Source organism: Pseudophryne corroboree, chromosome 3 (assembly GCF_028390025.1).
Source record: "Pseudophryne corroboree isolate aPseCor3 chromosome 3, aPseCor3.hap2, whole genome shotgun sequence".
NCBI lineage: Eukaryota > Metazoa > Chordata > Amphibia > Anura > Myobatrachidae > Pseudophryne > Pseudophryne corroboree.
The window spans coordinates 541,628,660-541,646,000 of record NC_086446.1 but is presented as its reverse complement, the minus strand read 5'-3'; the positions used below and the strand labels follow the sequence as shown (position 1 = coordinate 541,646,000).

Sequence of the window (17,341 nt, the reverse complement as noted above, 5' to 3'; positions counted from 1 at the left end):
TGCAATTTCCTCCCTGTAACTCCCACACTTTGCCTGAACTGAAACACTTGCAAAATCAATGATTTCTGATATAGATACATATGCACATTAAATGTCTATTGACCATATGGATTAGAACCTTAGTGTACTGCCTTAGTATAAGGTTCAGTATGGTTCATTACACATGTGTAATGAACCATACTGAACCTTATACTAAGGCAGTACACTAAGGTTCTAATCCATATGGTCAATAGACATTTAATGTGCATATGTATCTATATCAGAAATCATTGATTTTGCAAGTGTTTCAGTTCAGGCAAAGTGTGGGAGTTACAGGGAGGAAATTGCACAACTAGATGCTGATGATAATAATTCACCATGCCGAAATAACACTGTGTATTATGAATGGTATTAAATGGTGTTCACAAGGCTGAATAATAAAGCCCTGATACGCACACCAAAAGATGTTTAATGTGTATATAACATCCACATCAAAAATTATTTAATAAAAAGCTGGATGTGTGTCAGGATATTAATGACACATTTTACACTCACATTAACTCTATAGTGATCACAGACCCATTCACAGCAAGTGCTATATACTCACTGTATATATAATCCTCCCAAATAAAAGGGCAGCAGAGGGCGCCTAATATACTTAGGCACCTGGTGTAAGACTCACTATCATATACACACCTTGAAGGCTTAACATGATACATTAACGAACCATGTTTACATTGATACTTTGAGCCTACATCCAAATAAGAGTGTGCTGAGCCCTTAACATCCCTATTATAACACAGAGGAATAAACCACTCTTATGATCCGAATTAGATCACTAAACATCTATTTGAATATAAGGATCCCAAGAGAACAAATATCATGTACAACAATATCTGGTTAAAAAGATTTCTGATCATTTATTATCATTAATTGTCACAGCTCTCTATGAGCCATAGCGAAGCTATGATAAAATCTTGTGACAAGTAAAAGATTGGATACTGTCAGAGCTTAATAACTGTTTCCCTTTAGTGGATACATTTGTATCTGAATGTTTCATATGCTCCTTTCTCAGTGGATACAACACTGCTCATGGAGCTAGAACACACAGACATTACTGAGACCTTATGACTGAGCTTGTATATTAACTCTGAGATACAGAGAGACACAGTACACATTTAGCATTCTGATCAGTTTATTGAGAGACAATTCAGCAAAATATATAGTAAATCATTAGCACCACATAAGGTGATATCTGGAATTTGGTTTCAACGATCCCACATCTGGAATCCTGGGAAGGAATACAATTAATTTGTGGGACATTTATTCTTGCAGCTTTCTCAGCTATCTAAAAAGTATAATATAACACACATAGACATGGAATATTTTTGACACACTCGTGACCATCTATAGATTTTGCTAGCAATACATGAGCGAATCCGGTGACATCTAGTGCGCAGCACTTTTATTTTAAACACTATTTCTTTTCTATTTACACGATTCTACTTTCCTTTTAATATTCGCTGGTTTTAACATATAATTCAATAAAAGTTATATCTTAATACAAGACTGTGTGCACCACCATAGGGCATTTCGAATTCTTTCTTCTCTTTTTTTTTTCTTGTAGACTTACCTTGCCTGTGGTAGCACCCCCCAATTTCTGGAAGAATATAAGGAATATCTTTGATAATTTGAAAAATGGGGGTCATTTACTAAATATGAATTTACCTGTGCGACCAGTATTATAGTAACTTGTCCAACAATGCCCCCAGGTGCACCATGCTCTGAGCAGGGACCAGGGAAGATTTCTTCCAGTTGATGAGCCACCCATGGGCTTGCAGAAACTGGACCGTCAAATCCAGATGACGGAGGAGAATTTCTGGGGAATTCGCCAGGATCAGCAAGTCGTCCAAACACGGTAGGATCCTGACACCCTGACGGCGGAGTAGGGCCTCTATAACCGCCATGACCTTTGTGAATACTCGCGGAGCCGTGGTCAATCCAAAAGGTAAGGCCCGATGTCATGTTTAAATACAGAAAGGATGATAACAAATTATATGTGATCTAAGGTGTGGTGATTACCTGCAGGAATAATCACCAATATTATTTTCAAGTGACTGTATATATATAATTTTGTATTCTTTCAGCCTAAATGTGACAACATGGCTGACAGGCAATATCCTGCATTTGACCTCCATAGGTCCAGGCTGGGGGAGATCTGCAGACCATAAAGTTTGAGATGACATGTGCAATGACCAGACCAGAGGTTATAAATACTGATAAGAGGGAGATGGCCAGATCAATTACCTGATGGAAAGTAAAAGGAGTCCACATGTTTAGATAACGGAGCCAAAACTTCCTGGCTAGTCATAAAGCTGTCCAGGGGTGACAAGGTACAAATCCTCCCAGACCTCACTCTCTTTGAAGGAGATTTCAATGCCTTTGGGCTACACCCCCTCCCCTTCTCCTGTGCTTCTTTCTATCACCAACAAAATGTAAACCTGGTGTAGGTGTTTTGTCCAGCAGGAAAGTAGTTAAAAATCCCAAGGGAGGGGGCCTGATGAAGCTGGAGACTATATCTGTCCCTCTCATGAAAATAGAAGTTGTGACCTCTTGGGGATTCAACACTGTTGGCGGTGACCTGAGTTATTCTGTGAAGTCCCCCCAGCGCAAAAATAACTAAAATTAATTTCTGTAAGTTTTTATTTCCTTTTCATTTATTGAGATTGCTGTATTCTGTGTGTGTTTTTAAAATATTCGTAATAATCTTTGTAACCTTTTTGTAACTAAAGCTCTGAAGTATTCTTGAAATTAAAATCCTAATTTTAGTCCTGATTCTGTTGTTCTTATGAACTCAAAGCCTGTGTGTGGCTCACGCCTACATATTTTTCTAAGTATTGCAGTGTGTGTGTGTGACAGGTAAAGTTAAAGATGCCTGCAACGTCCGTAAGATGTTGAAAAGTCTTTGCTGGTGGTAGCTGAAACTAGTTAAGTAATCCCGTGTGTCAAAAGTGACCCCCGTACGGCGCATGTGGCAGTTCTCAAATTGGCGTATTTGTGGAATTGGCCGGCAGCGCCGTGACACCCGAAATTGATAATGGAGGTTGCCAATAGCAAACCACAGGTATTGCTGATGCGACATGGCAATAGAAATATGCAGGTAAGCATCCTGTATGTCCATGGAGACCATATTGTCCCCGGGCTCCAAAGCCAGAACAATAGAGCGAAGAGTTTCCATACGAAACTTGGAGACCCACACAAATTTGTTCAAGGACTTGAGGTTGAGAATGGGCCGGGAGGAACCATTCGGTTTCAGTACCAGGAACAGCGGTGAATAGTACTCCTTGCCTCTCTGAGCCAGAGGCCCTGGCACTACCACTCCTGTGTCCAGGAGGGACTGTACCACCAAATGAAGAGTTTTTGCCTTCACCTAATCCGAAGGGATGTTTGGTGAGCAAAACTGGAGATGGGGACGTGTCTTGAAAGAGACGGCCTATCCGGAAGGGACAACTTCCCTTACCCAGGCGTTCGAAGTGGTCAGTAACCACTTCTGATCAAACCATAGAAGTTGGCCTCCCACCCTGCGATCCCCCAGGGGGAGGCCTGCCCCGTCATGCAGCAGGCTTGTCTGTTTTGGAAGCAGGCTGACGGGCAGCCCAGGCACGTTTAGGTTCGGGCTTAGAGGTTTTGAAAGTGCGAGCCTGTTTCGGGTACGCCTGACCCTTTGCATTACCTGGAGGTCAAAAGGAACTAAAGGAAGTACTGTTAGTCTTCGGAGCCGAAGAAGAAGTACTAGGCAGACATGCAGTCTTAGCTGATGCCAAGTTAGCAACAATCTTGTTGCGCTCTACCCCAAAAAAGGTCTTTTTAGAGTCCAGATCTATGGACCAGGACGCAACCTGGAAGATCCGGTGAGCCAGAAGAGACATAGTAGATGCTTTGGCTGCCAGGATACCGCATCAGATGTCACCTCTGGAATATAATGAGAGGCTGCAATAATGTATGAAAGACACTGTCTAGCATTATCAGGAAAATCAGATGGTAGTTCCACTGTCACTTCCTGAACCCAGGCCTCTATAGCCTTAGCAGCCCAAGAGGGCGCCATACTGTGTCTATGTACAGCTCCAGCAAGAGTGTAAATGGACGTCAAGCAACCCTCCATACGCTTATCCGTCAGTTCCTTCAGTGAGGTGATGATAGTGACAGGCAGAGCAGAGGACACCACCAGACGCGTGACTTGTGAATCCACCGGCGGAGGTGTTTCCCAATATTTACCTAACTCTGCAGCGGGGGGATAACGGGCTAGCATCTTTTTAAACAGAGCAAATGTCTTTCCTCGATTTTCCCAGGATTACTGACAAAAGTCAACCAAGTGGTCAGAATAAGTTAAAACTAATTTAGTAACCTTCTGACGTTTAAACTTATCTGGTTTCTTAGAGGTAGCTGAAGGCTCATCGTCATCATTGATTTGAGCCTGATAGCCTCCAAGAGGTCAGGAACATCAACCTGAGTCAGAGATTACCCATCAGAAGCATCTGCATCAGTGTCTGAAGGGTCAGTGTAAGCGCAATCTACATCGGATGAGGTATCCGAAACCTGTGTGGATTGTGAGGAAGTAATGGCCCGTTTAGATGACTCCTTGGTCTTAGACGGGTGAGAGTCAGGATTTTGCTTAGTCAGAGACTGATTTAATTGCTGTAACTGAGAAGACAGAGCATCTGCCCATGGCAGATTAACTGTAGGGACAATATGTGGCTGTAATGGCACAGAAGGTCCCATAGGGGGAAGTCTAGTTACTAGCGTAGTCAGTAAATAAGATAAAGCAGCCCAAGGTGGGTCTTAATTTGCCCCCATTGCGGCAAACTGACCAGGGGGTATAGAACCCCTAGTACTTGAACCCTCAGCTGCTATGTTTTCCTCCAAATAATCCGTGGCATCAGCACTGCATGGTGCAGGATCAGCCATAGATCGACCACCCTGTTTAGCAGATATTATATGTAAGCGTAACTTGAGGGTGTAACAGTACAATATAAGCAGACACATTACCTGACAAAAACCCCTGTATATTGTGACTGCAAAGCAGAGCACAAATAGAGGATTTTAGAGGTATGTGGTGACCGTAAAAACACAGAGAAAAATACTATAGTAGTATATCTTGTGAAAAACTACATTTATGAGGACCCTGACGCACTTAGTCCCCCTCAGGGTACAGAATATAGGGATAGCAATATGTGTGGGATACATGAAAAAGAGATCACGCAGCAGCTATATGCACACACACAGTCACATATACAATGCAGAAATTATTACCAACAATAAAACTGCACTGGACTAGCAATACTAAGTACCATCTGTACCACTAAGTAAAGCTATATAGGTATATAGATATAACAATGCACAGTAAAGACTGGATGTATATCACAGGATACTTGTACTAAATATCCCTATAGTAATGCACTTGTTCTTTACTAACACTGTCTAAACGACATGTAGAATACTTGTGTCCTGTAAATGCACAGCGCTGATGATGCAGGCGGCTTTACAGAGGAGACATTGCCCAGCAGTCCCAGAATCAGCATTACATGTGTGTAATGGCGCTCAAACACTGACAGGGAGTGAGGGAAATAGAGATGCAGCTCCAAAGCGGGAACATTTACTGTAAATGGCACCCTGGGGCTGGGGGAGGGAATACAGGTCAAAGCCTTATCCCCTTGCTGGACTTCACCACCGGGTACTGTGGGCCTTAGTAAAATGTTTTTTAGTAAAACCGACCTGTGCCCCTACCCTGGTGGTCTAGTGGGGTCCCTGTACCAACACAGTGTCCACGCCAGCACGCGCGGCCCGCCTCCTAATGGCCGCGCCGGATTGCGATTTCCAGCGAGTCTCGCCTGGGGGACCCTATTACCTCCTCCCTAGACGTGGCCATGCGATCCCGGAGAGCTGCGGTGAGTGTGTGTGCCTGACCTGCCGAACCGGAGCCCTCCGCTTCAAGTACCCGGCAACCAGGGCGCGGGAGTATACAGCGCCGCCGGGGGAGGTGATGGAGCTGCAGCAGGAGATGTCAGAATGACATCTAGCACTGAGAGTGCCTCTGCTGCAGCCCTTGAAGTCTTCTATATTTACTTTAAAAAGCTATTTCAGGGCTGCTGGAGCAGCCCTGCCTGTTAGCTGCCTGCACTGCAGGCACCAACTTACAAACTGAGCTCCTGTACACAGAGGCGGGGTTATAGAGGTGGCGGCGCTGAGCATCTTGGGAACAGTCAAAGCTTTTATCCTGTTGGTGCCTCGGATCAAGATCCTACTCTACACAGCGATGCTATTCCCTGTGGAACCCAGTGTTCCACAATGCAGAAATAATAATAATCATAATAAATGCTCATCATTTACTGCCAGAAGGTTATTTTTTATGAAAAACTCTCAATTGGCATACAAAAGGAGAAATTCTTATGTTATGTACACATCTGACTAATTGATGGGTCAAGTGACTGCCCATCGGCCGAGTAACCAGTTGGTAAGATATGCACAATTACCAATTGGCTGCTCAATATGACTGGCCAGACATTACAACTGGGCATTTAAATTTGCCCGCCCAGTTGTAATGTCATTGTCGGCGGTTCCTGCGGCCAGCATGACGGGTCAGTTGTCGGGTCACCTGTACCAATATATCTGCAGGTATCTGTAAATATAAAATTGTGTTCCTTGCATATCTCTGTGCTGTTGTTCTAGCCTGTAAAACAGGTCCTGGCTCAGAGTTTGGACAAGGCCTAGGAACATCTGGTTATACCACTGTTATTCATCTTGATTACAATGCTTCTCTAGATTGTAAACTCCACCGTGGTAGGACTGATGATGTGAGTGACTGAAATATTCTCTGTAAAGCACAGTATGTGTACTATAAAAATACATGTTAATAAATATATGTATATAATAATAGGTTTTTCTTTCCATGCGTATTAAACTAAGACACAAAATGCTTTGGAAAGATCTCCTCTGTGAACTGTCATTTTTATTTACATACATATATAACACATGTGGCACTCTTGTATGGAGGATGTGACCTGCACGCTTGGTCATTCCCTCCTGTGCACAGTTGGAGGGGTGCCAGGACATGCTGCACATACAGTGTGTGCAGAAGATCAGCGTGTACATGATGAGAGAACAGAAGGATTTTTTTCTTCTGATTATGTACAGTACCTGGCACAGCACTATCAGCACCAGCAAGACACGGAGGAGGAACGGCCGGGGCATCACTGGGCACTGACAACCTCATCTGTAGAATTTTATGCTCTCTTGCGAAGGAGCTTTCGGTAGTTTGCAAGACTGGAGCCCTTGCTAAGGGAAGGGAAAACACAAGTTAACGCTAGGATCATACAATCTGCCATATTCCCCGTATTATCACATATTCCCCACATTCCACATATTCCTCACATTCCAGGTCAAACTCACTTTATTTTCTTGTAAATATTCAGAAATACGGTATGTATTGTTTTCTGTAAAGGAGATCACTCTCGTTTAAATTTATTAACAACATCAGAAATTTCTAAGATATTTCCAATTCATTTTATGATGATTATATTTAAATATGAGAGCTAAAGGGTATTCAATTAGCGGCATTTTTTTGACCAGTCGAAAAAAACTGCACTTTTCGCGCGTTTTTAGGTTGAATTTAAATTTGACCTATTCAATACCCGTGTTATTTTCTCGACTGGTTGAAAAATCCAGCATAGGCGAAAACCACGTGGATTGGCGAATTTGCCACCAATACACGCGTTTTGTCAAATTTGCAGGTGTTTTTGCCTGTTTTTAGGTCTGTTTTCACCCATGCCGATTCGACAAAAACAAAACGGCATAGGCGAAAATGGATCCAAAAACGGGCCCGCTATTCTATACACAACTGTCGGAAATTCGTCACTAACGGAATATATCCCATAAACTCTGGAAAGACAATTCCCCAATGCTCAAATTAGCGTAAAAATAAAAAGAAAGAATAGTATCTTGGAAACAGAAACAATATACCCAACAACAATAAGTAAAATCAATATTTATTTTAATTTTATTAACAGTTTCTTATATAGCGCAGCAAATTCCGCTGCGCTTTAGAACTAAATTATGCATAGAGGGTCTTTCTTCTAATGGCTGCAATCTACCAGTGTTCTGGCAATTTTACATTTTCTGTAAAAGAAATGCTAGAATCTTTTGTCCGATATACAAAGACTATATCGGGCCTACCGCAGTGCTCTGGGGTGCGGTCATGAGTGCGCGAGTGGCAACACTGTTTGGGGTGCTCCCTACAGTAGGTGGCTGCGCCATCTTGGGAGTATTGTAATACCTCCCTTGCACACCTGTCCTCCAACCCCCTTTCCCCATCTTGGCAACCCTGAATATAAGACACAAAGGAGGACAAGGTGGACAAAACCGTGTAGTTTGTTCTCATTTTAAAAATGGTTTAGCATTAATTAAAAAATTCAAAGTTCCCTGCAGTATAGTGTACAATGTATTCCAACAGAACTCCATTTTATTTTACCACTTCCTATGGCTGCAGGCAACTTTAAGGGCCAGTTAAGTCCATGGCTTAAGTTAAGCCATGGGTTGACTCCTGAAGTCTGTTCCCTCAGGAAAAGCAAAAACAAATGATGGAGCAGGTGCTAAAATATGCACTGTTTATAACACGCAGAATAATAAGCACAATCAATTTAATAAGAATATGAACTTCCCTTTAAAATAAGTTTAAGAGTTTGGTTTCTTCTTGTGGAGTTTATTATATATTTACAGTAAGAACAAAAATACACAGTAGTGTTACACTGTATGTATTAGTGATTACTAAACCGAGGTTGTAGAAAGCAGTTCCACCCAAAACATGAATCTAGTCATCTCCAGGGTAAAGCCTCTCATGGTGATGTGCTTCCATCATAGAAGCTACATGTGAGCTTGTAAATCTGGTTTGTATGACAGTGACATATGGGGCACAGGAATGAGAAACAGCACAATGGGGGTAATTCTGAGTTGATCGCAGCAGAAAGTTTGTTAGCAATTGGGCAAAACCATGTGCACTGCAGGTGTGGCAGATATAACATTTGCAGAGAGAGTTAGATTTGGGTGGGTTATTTTGTTTCTGTGCAGGGTAAATACTGGCTGCTTTATTTTTACACTGCAATTTAGATTTCAGTTTGAATACACCCCACCCAAATCTAACTCTCTCTGCACATGTTATATCTGCCCCCCCCCCCCCTGCAGTGCACATGGGGGGTAATTCCAAGTTGATCGCAGCAGGAATTTTTTTAGCAGTTGGGCAAAACCATGTGCACTGCAGGGGAGGCAGATTTAACATGTGCAGAGAGAGTTAGATTTGGGTGTGGTGTGTTCAATCTGCAATCTAATTTGCAGTGTAAAAATAAAGCAGCCAGTATTTACCCTGCACAGAAATAAAATAACCCACCCAAATCTAACTCTCTCTGCACATGTTATATCTGCCTCCCCTGCAGTGCACATGGTTTTGCCCAACTGCTAAAAAAATTCCTGCTGCGATCAACTTGGAATTACCCCCATGGTTTTGCCCAACTGCTAATCAATTTGCTGCTGCGATCAACTCAGAATTAGGCCCAAAATCTTCAACAAAGATTTACACAAAATAATAAATGATATATGTTTTGCTCCAATTCTGCCCTCCTTCATACTTCTTCATCATATGGACCCCCTGAGTGCCCGGACCTATTCAATTACATACACTTGGTCAAACCACGAGAGAGCGGTTAACGCTTATTTCTGTGTGACCTCCATCCTTCTACCCACTCAACCTCTCCATTCCCTGTTTGTGCCAGAGGATTATTTCAAAAATATATACTTTTTTACTTTACAAAAGGCAATATTGCTTTTTATTATGCCCTTTTTATTTATTTCCACCAACAGTAATTCAAATCAGATAAAATCCTATACATTACATGTAATAGAGGAGAACATTTCTCCAAAGCAGAGTTGAATGATTGGGAAACACAAAGCTACAGCATCCAAAAGCCACCAATAGTCATCAGCAGGATAACTGTCCTGAATACAATGTTCTCCTAACACAGGGAGTGCATTGGCACAATTCCTGTCACTTTCTTCTCCCTGTGCACTGTTTGTGTTACCTATCCTAATATTTGAGCATCCTTACGCTATGGGAATTGATAAGTTGAAGAAGTAACATCTTTCAAATTTGAGTGACTTCACAACACATTCATAATCAGCTCACTAAAGCAACCACCGACGGACATTGGTGCAAATACTGTCCATCTATTTACCTTTCCCATTTGCTCTATTTAATTATCATATTTCATTATACAGTGTGCACTACATTGTGTCATTTGTTTTACTTTTTCGGTTTCAAACAGGGACAAAGGTTTATGGATCAAACAAGATACAGATTCTGATTGACACATAACCATATCCTGGAGTTCCAGGAGAGAACACCCAAGTGACAAGTGCAGGGGAGCTGTGTGCGTAATACTAGCAGTCGGGATCCTGACAATCAGAAGACTGACAGCGGGATCCGGACAGCCAGAATTCCAACACCCGGTAAGTATTTCTACCCTACCCCTAATCCTGACACTAACCTCCCCCACCCCGCAGCCTAACCCTAACCTCTATGCCTAGTGCCTAACCGAAACACCTACCACGGTACTTACCTGCGGGATGTGTCAGGATTCTGATCTTTGTGATTCCGCTGGGGTTCTTCTGACTGTTGGTATTTTAACCTCATCCCACGCAAGGGTATATCGACACATTTCAAATTATAATGACCCCATACCCACACTCCCTGATGATACAGTTCACAACAACTTGCAGCATTAATCTCTCTCCTCTCCCACTTCATTAGGACTGACTGGGTCCAAGAGGATTTACTGCTTTCCTGGCAGTCTGGGAGCCCTCCTGGAAATTCAGGAGCCTCTCAGACATTTCCAGAAGCTTAGGCAAATATGCCTTGTTCCTTGACAGGACAATCTGTACCTGAAAGAATAACGTATTTACACTACTTTAAAAAGATCTTTTGCCTTTAGTTTTATGTCATCATGTAAAGACCTGAAGTTTGTCATCACAGCATCATTGTTTCCTCATTCAGCTCTCAAGCATACTTATATTGTTTCTTATGAGACAGGTGTGTGTTGGAAGCAATAGTGTATTAGGGAGCTCGTGGTACCAGCTAGGAGTTAGTTGGCTAGGGTCTGACTGTGTTGGCTTCTAATAACTATGAAAAGCTGCATTTATCCATCTGGGATGGCAGCAAGTGGCTAAGTAACACTTCCATAGATAGGGGTAGGGTTTGGTCTGTGGGATGAGAAGGGGGAGGGATCCAAAGGAAATCAACCATGAAACATTTGCAATAACAAACTATTATGGTAAAGTACAGGGTAACTGAGGCAGCCAAAAAGCCCAGGTACTGAAGGGGACGTTGCCAAATCTGACAGAAGGGACCACACTCCCTGCGGAAAAAAAAAATATATATAAGAAAATACTATGTGCAGCCGCATGCAGCAAAGGGGAACATCTGGCACTGAAATAGCTGGCCAGGGCCCGCCCCAGGCCCCTCCAACAGGCCTAGGTAATTAGCCACGATTCCCCTGTCTCTGTGCACCTGGTAAAATGTGAAAAGGTAGAAAACCCTCGCAGAATAGCCCTGTCTGCGCTTTCTTTGTATTTCAGCAGTGAACCAGTGGCCTTAGCTTTAAAGGGGGATTGTATTGGGTGTAGTTTGCAATCATTGCATTTACATGGCAATTGTTCCTATTTAAAGTCTAGTATATGGCTGTTAGCCGTCGGCTGGTAGTGCTTCCATAGAAGTGCTGACATATAAGTGTTATTACAGGTTGAGTATCCCATATCCAAATATTCCGAAATACGGAATATTCCGAAATACGGACTTTTTTGACTGAGAGTGAGATAGTGAAACCTTTGTTTTTGATGGCTCAATGTACACAAACTTTGTTTAATACACAAAGTTATTAAAAATATTGTATTAAATGACCTTCAGGCTGTGTGTAAAAGGTGTATATGAAACATAAATGCATTCTGTGCTTAGACTTGGGTTCCATCACCATGATATCTCTTTATGGTATGCAATTATTCCAATATACAGAAAAATCCGATATCCAAAATACCTCTGGTCCCAAGCATTTTGGATATGGGATACTCAACCTGTATAATATTAGCGTTATACCTGCGTTAAACCGAAGATAAACAGAAGGGAAACAACAACACACCAAAACTATGACATAAGAACTGCCTTAATGCCTCAAAAGTATGTAATTCATCTTATGCATATTATCTGACTTTTAAACAAAGAAAAGACATTCCCAATCTGCTCACTACAGTTCTCTCTTATGCAAACTCATGTATGTTTTTGATGTAATGATTTGCTTGTAATTTGCATTGCATGTGTGGTTAAGTTGTTCAGTGAAACAGTTTATTACTGCATGCTGTCTGGTGTTTACCTCCTTTGATCATTTGGCCATTTGTGGTCAGATGTACTATATCTTTACATTTAGTGAGGTGTAGTCGTGGTGTAAAGGACAGGGTGTGATTCCTGATTAGTAAAAAAAAAAAAAAATACCAAACACTGAGCAACATCACCAAACAGGTACTTTCAACTTTAAACTTGTCATTTATTTTGTACTGTCTGGACATAGCTACTAATAACAGATGCAAAGACAAAATTCTTAAAGCTATGTGTGCAAATGCTAGGAGCTTAGGAGACAAAATTCCAGAGCTAATTGCGATAATGACAAGGGATAACCTGGATATTGTGGCAATTACAGAGTCATGGTGCAATGATAATCATGACTGGGACATAGCTATACTAGGAAACAATTTATTCAGGAAGGATATAATGGGAAGAATAGGAGGAGGGGTAGCAATGTATGTGAAAAAAAAGCATTAATGTTACTTTAATAAAAAATGTTGAAGACAAAACTGAGGCCCTTTGGGTCACCACAGAAACCGGGGAGAAGGACATTATTCACATTGGGGTGATCTATAGACCACCAGGTCATGGGCAGGATTTGGACAGGAACCTATTGTTGGACATCTCTAAAATGGCTTTAAAGGGAGAAGTCATAATCATGGGAGACTTTAATTTACCTGATGTAAATTGGAAGGGATCCTTTGCAAGTTCAGCTACAAGTGGCACATTTCTAAATTCCTTACAGGGAGCATCTCTCAAGCAATTGGTGAGGGAGCCCACTCGCAAAGACTCAATATTAGATTTAATTCTTACAAATGGTGACAGGATATCAGACATATATGTGGGTGAGCACCTGGGATCCAGTGATCATCAAGCAGTATGGTTTAGTATAAAGACAGGATCCAACGCCTGTCACACAAAAACAAAGGTGTTGGATTTTAGAAATGCTGACTTTGCAAACATGGGGAGATGTTTAAGTTATTCATTGGCGGACTGGAGGAACTTGGAAGGGGTGCAGGGGAGATGGGAAAAACTGAAAAGTGCAATACTAAGGGCAACTGACCTTTGTATCAAAAGGGTTAGGAAAAGCCCAAGGAAAAGGAAGCCAATGTGGTTCACAAAAGAAGTATCAACTAGTGTGAAAGCAAAAAAGATGGCATTTAGGAAATACAAACAGACTCAAAATAATAATGACAAAGAGGTGTATCTTGACAGACAGAAGGATGCTAAGAAAACGATCAGACGTGCAAAGGCAGAAGCCGGGGAGAAAATGGTCCAGTCAGTAGATAAAGGGGGCAAAACTTTTTTTAAGTATATAAATGAAAGGAGAAAATCAAATGGAGGAATAATAAGACTTAAGACAGAGAGTGAGAATTTGGTGGAGGGAGACAAGGCAATAGCAGATCACCTAAATAATTATTTTTCTCAGTATTTACTACAGAAGCAGAAGGGAAGGGGCCACAGTTAAGTTGCAAGGACATTCATAAAAATAAGGTAGATGAAAGTACATCTACAGAGGAGAAGGTCCTAACTGAACTTTCAAAACTAAAAGTGGATAAATCAATGGGGCCAGATGGGATACACCCAAGGATACTAAAAGAGCTAAAAGATGTGCTGGTAGCACCATTAACAGAATTATTTAACCAGTCACTAAATACAGGTGCCATACCAGAGGACTGGAAAAGAGTGAATGTAGTTCCACTGTACAAAAGTGGAAGCAAGTAACTACAGACCAGTAAGCCATACATCAGTAGTAGGGAAAGTAATGGAAAAACTATTAAAAGAAAGAGTTGTGGAATATCTTAAAATCAAACAACTTACAGGATCCAAAACAGCATGGATTTACTGGTGGGAGATCATGCCAAACAAATCTTATTGACTTTTTTGACTCTGTGATGAAAATAATAGATCAAGGGGGAGATGTAGATGTAACATATCTAGACTTTAGTAAGGCATTTGACACTGTCCCACATTGCAGACTGCTAAATAAATTTGAAATCGTGGGGGTGGATTATAAAATAGTTAAATGGATAAGAACCTGATTGCAGGATAGGAAACAGACAGTTGTAGTAAATGGAGTGCAATCTATGGAGGGAAATGTTACCAGTGGGGTACCCCAGGGATCTGTACTCGGACCAGTTCTCTTTAATATCTTTGGGGGTCATTCTGAGTTGTTCGCTCGCTAGCTGCTTTTAGCAGCATTGCACACGCTAATCCGCCGCCCTCTGGGAGTGTATCTTAGCTTAGCAGAATTGCGAACGAAAGATTAGCAGAATTGCGAATAGAAAATTCTTAGCAGTTTCTGAGTAGCTCCAGACTTACTCAGCCATTGTGATCAGTTCAGTCAGTTTCGTTCCTGGTTTGACGTCACAAACACACCCAGCGTTCGCCCAGACACTCCCCCGTTTCTTAAGACAAGCCCGCGTTTTTCCCAGAAACGCCAGCGTTTTTTCGCACACGCCCAGAAAACGGCAAGTTTCCGCCCAGAAACACCCACTTCCTGTCAATCACAGTACGATCACCATAACGATGAAAAATCCTCGTTATGCCGTGAGTAAAATACCTAACTTTTGTGTAAAATAAGTAAGCGCATGCGCTCTGCGAACCTTGCGAATGCGCAGTAAGCGACTAATCGCAACATAGCGAAAATCGGCAACGAGCGAACAACTCGGAATGACCCCCTTTGTTGGTGACATTGCAAATGGTATTCAAGGGAAAGCATGCCTTTTTGCAAATGATACAAAGATATGCAACAGGATAGACACACCAGGAGGGGTAAAACAAATTATTGATGACCTAGCTAGGCTTGAAAAATGGTCAAGGATGTGGCAACTACAGTTTAATGCTAAAAAATGCAAAATCATGCACTTGGGTCTCAAAAACCCAAAGGCTAAATATAGTATCAAGGGTACTATAATGGAAACTACTGAGGAGGAAAGGGATTTAGGAGTCACTATTTCTAGTGACTTAAAGGCAGGAAAGCAAAGCAACAAAGCAATGAAAAAGGCAAGTCAGATGCTTGGTTGCATAGGGAGAGGAATCAGTAGCAGGAAAAGAGAAGTAATAATGCCACTGTATAGGTCATTGGTACGGCCTCATCTGGAATACTGTGTCCAGTTCTGGAGACCATGGGGGGTCATTCCGAGTTGTTCGCTGGTTATTTTTTTCTCGCAACGGAGCGATTAGTCGCTAATGCGCATGCGCAATGTCCGCAGTGCGACTGCGCCAAGTAAATTTGCTATGCAGTTAGGTTTTTTACTCATGGCATTACAAGGTTTTTTCTTCGTTCTGGTGATTGTAATGTGATTGACAGGAAGTGGGTGTTTCTGGGCGGAAACTGGCCGTTTTTTTGTGTGTGCGAAAAAACGCTGCCGTTTCTGGGAAAAACGCGGGAGTGGCTGGAGAAACGGAGGAGTGTCTGGGCGAACGCTGGGTGTGTTTGTGACGTCAAACCAGGAACGAAACTGACTGAACTGATCGCAGATGCCGAGTAAGTCTGGAGCTACTCAGAAACTGCTAAGAAGTGTCTATTCGCAATTCTGCTAATCTTTCGTTCGCAATTTTGATAAGCTAAGATTCATTCCCAGTAGGCGGCGGCTTAGCGTGTGCAAAGCTGCTAAAAGCAGCTTGCGAGCGAACAACTCGGAATGACCCCCCATGGTCTCCAGAAGGATATAAATACATTAGAGAGTGTACAAAGAAGGGCAACTAAAATGGTGCATGGCCTACATCACAAAACTTACCCGGAAAGGCTTAAAGATCTTAACATGTATAGTATGGAGGAGAGAAGGGAAAGGGGAGACATGATAGAAACTTTCAAATATACCAAAGGTTTTAACAAAGTTCAGGAGGGAAAGATTCTTCAAAGGAAGAGAAGTATTAGAACTCAAGGACATACAGTGAAACTGGAGGGAGGCCGGTGCAGGGGAAATTTAAGGAAAAATTAGTTCACAGAAAGGGTAGTGGATAAGTGGAATAGCCTCCCATCAGAGGTGGTAGAGGTTAAGACTGTAGAGCAATTTAAACATGCTTGGGATAGGCATATGAATAGCCTTACAAAGAATTAAGGTTCAAAAAGGGTTGAGATTACCTAAAGGATAAAAAAAAAGGGGCAGACTAGATGGGCCAAGTGGTTCTTATCTGCCGTCAAATTCTATGATTCTATGTTTCTATGTAACCAACCATGTCCAACGTCAGTTCCAGTGCTCATATTAGTAAACAAGAGATGTCTTGTTGAAATTTGGGCCGATTTCCTTTGCCAGCCCAATGTCCAGTCAGTGGGTCTGATTCTGAGGTGAGCGGAGACATGGCTGCAGTCACATCTTTTTCTAAATGACATGTCCACTTGCAGCATCTTAGGACAGTGGATTTCAGTCACTGTGCGTATTTAGACACGCCATCGGAGCACCAGCAACACTTGCACCAGCTCTATGGCAGGTGCAGTTTCTCCATCCGGGCATGGACTACAGGTTGAGTATCCCTCATCCAAAATGCTTGGGACCAGAGGAATTTTGGATATCGGATTTTTCCGTATTTTGGAATAATTGCATACAATAATGAGATATCATGGTGATAGGACCCAAGTCTAAGCACAGAATGCATTTATGTTACATATACACCTTATGCACACAGTCTGAAGGTCATTTAATACAATATTTTTAATAACTTTGAGTATTAAACAAAGTTTGTGTACATTGAGCCATCAAAAAACAAAGGTTTCACTATCTCAGTCTCACTCAAAAAAGTCTGTATTTCGGAATATTCCGTATTTCGGAATATTTGGATATGGGATACTCAACCTGTACTATGTCAGTGGCTGTGTGTCTTTGAATGTATCTGCTTTCAGCAACACACCCACAAAAGGGCCCACATCGGCTTTGCTACCCCTGTTACCAACCAGTAACGCCCACTGAAATTCTCAGACCGTGC

The 17,341-nt window shown here is 42.0% G+C and overlaps 1 protein-coding gene across 3 annotated transcripts in view; it reads right to left on the bottom strand.

Annotated features, from left to right (window-relative positions):
- Positions 1-17,341, bottom strand: part of GCGR (glucagon receptor) — a 114,290-nt gene that overhangs the window by 44,689 nt on the left and 52,260 nt on the right. For all 3 annotated transcript variants that reach the window (XM_063961198.1, XM_063961199.1, XM_063961200.1), the window contains exon 2: positions 7,174-7,311. In XM_063961198.1, the coding sequence (XP_063817268.1) occupies positions 7,174-7,227 (54 nt within the window). In that variant the 5' untranslated portion in view covers positions 7,228-7,311. The remainder of the gene's footprint in view (positions 1-7,173; positions 7,312-17,341) is intronic.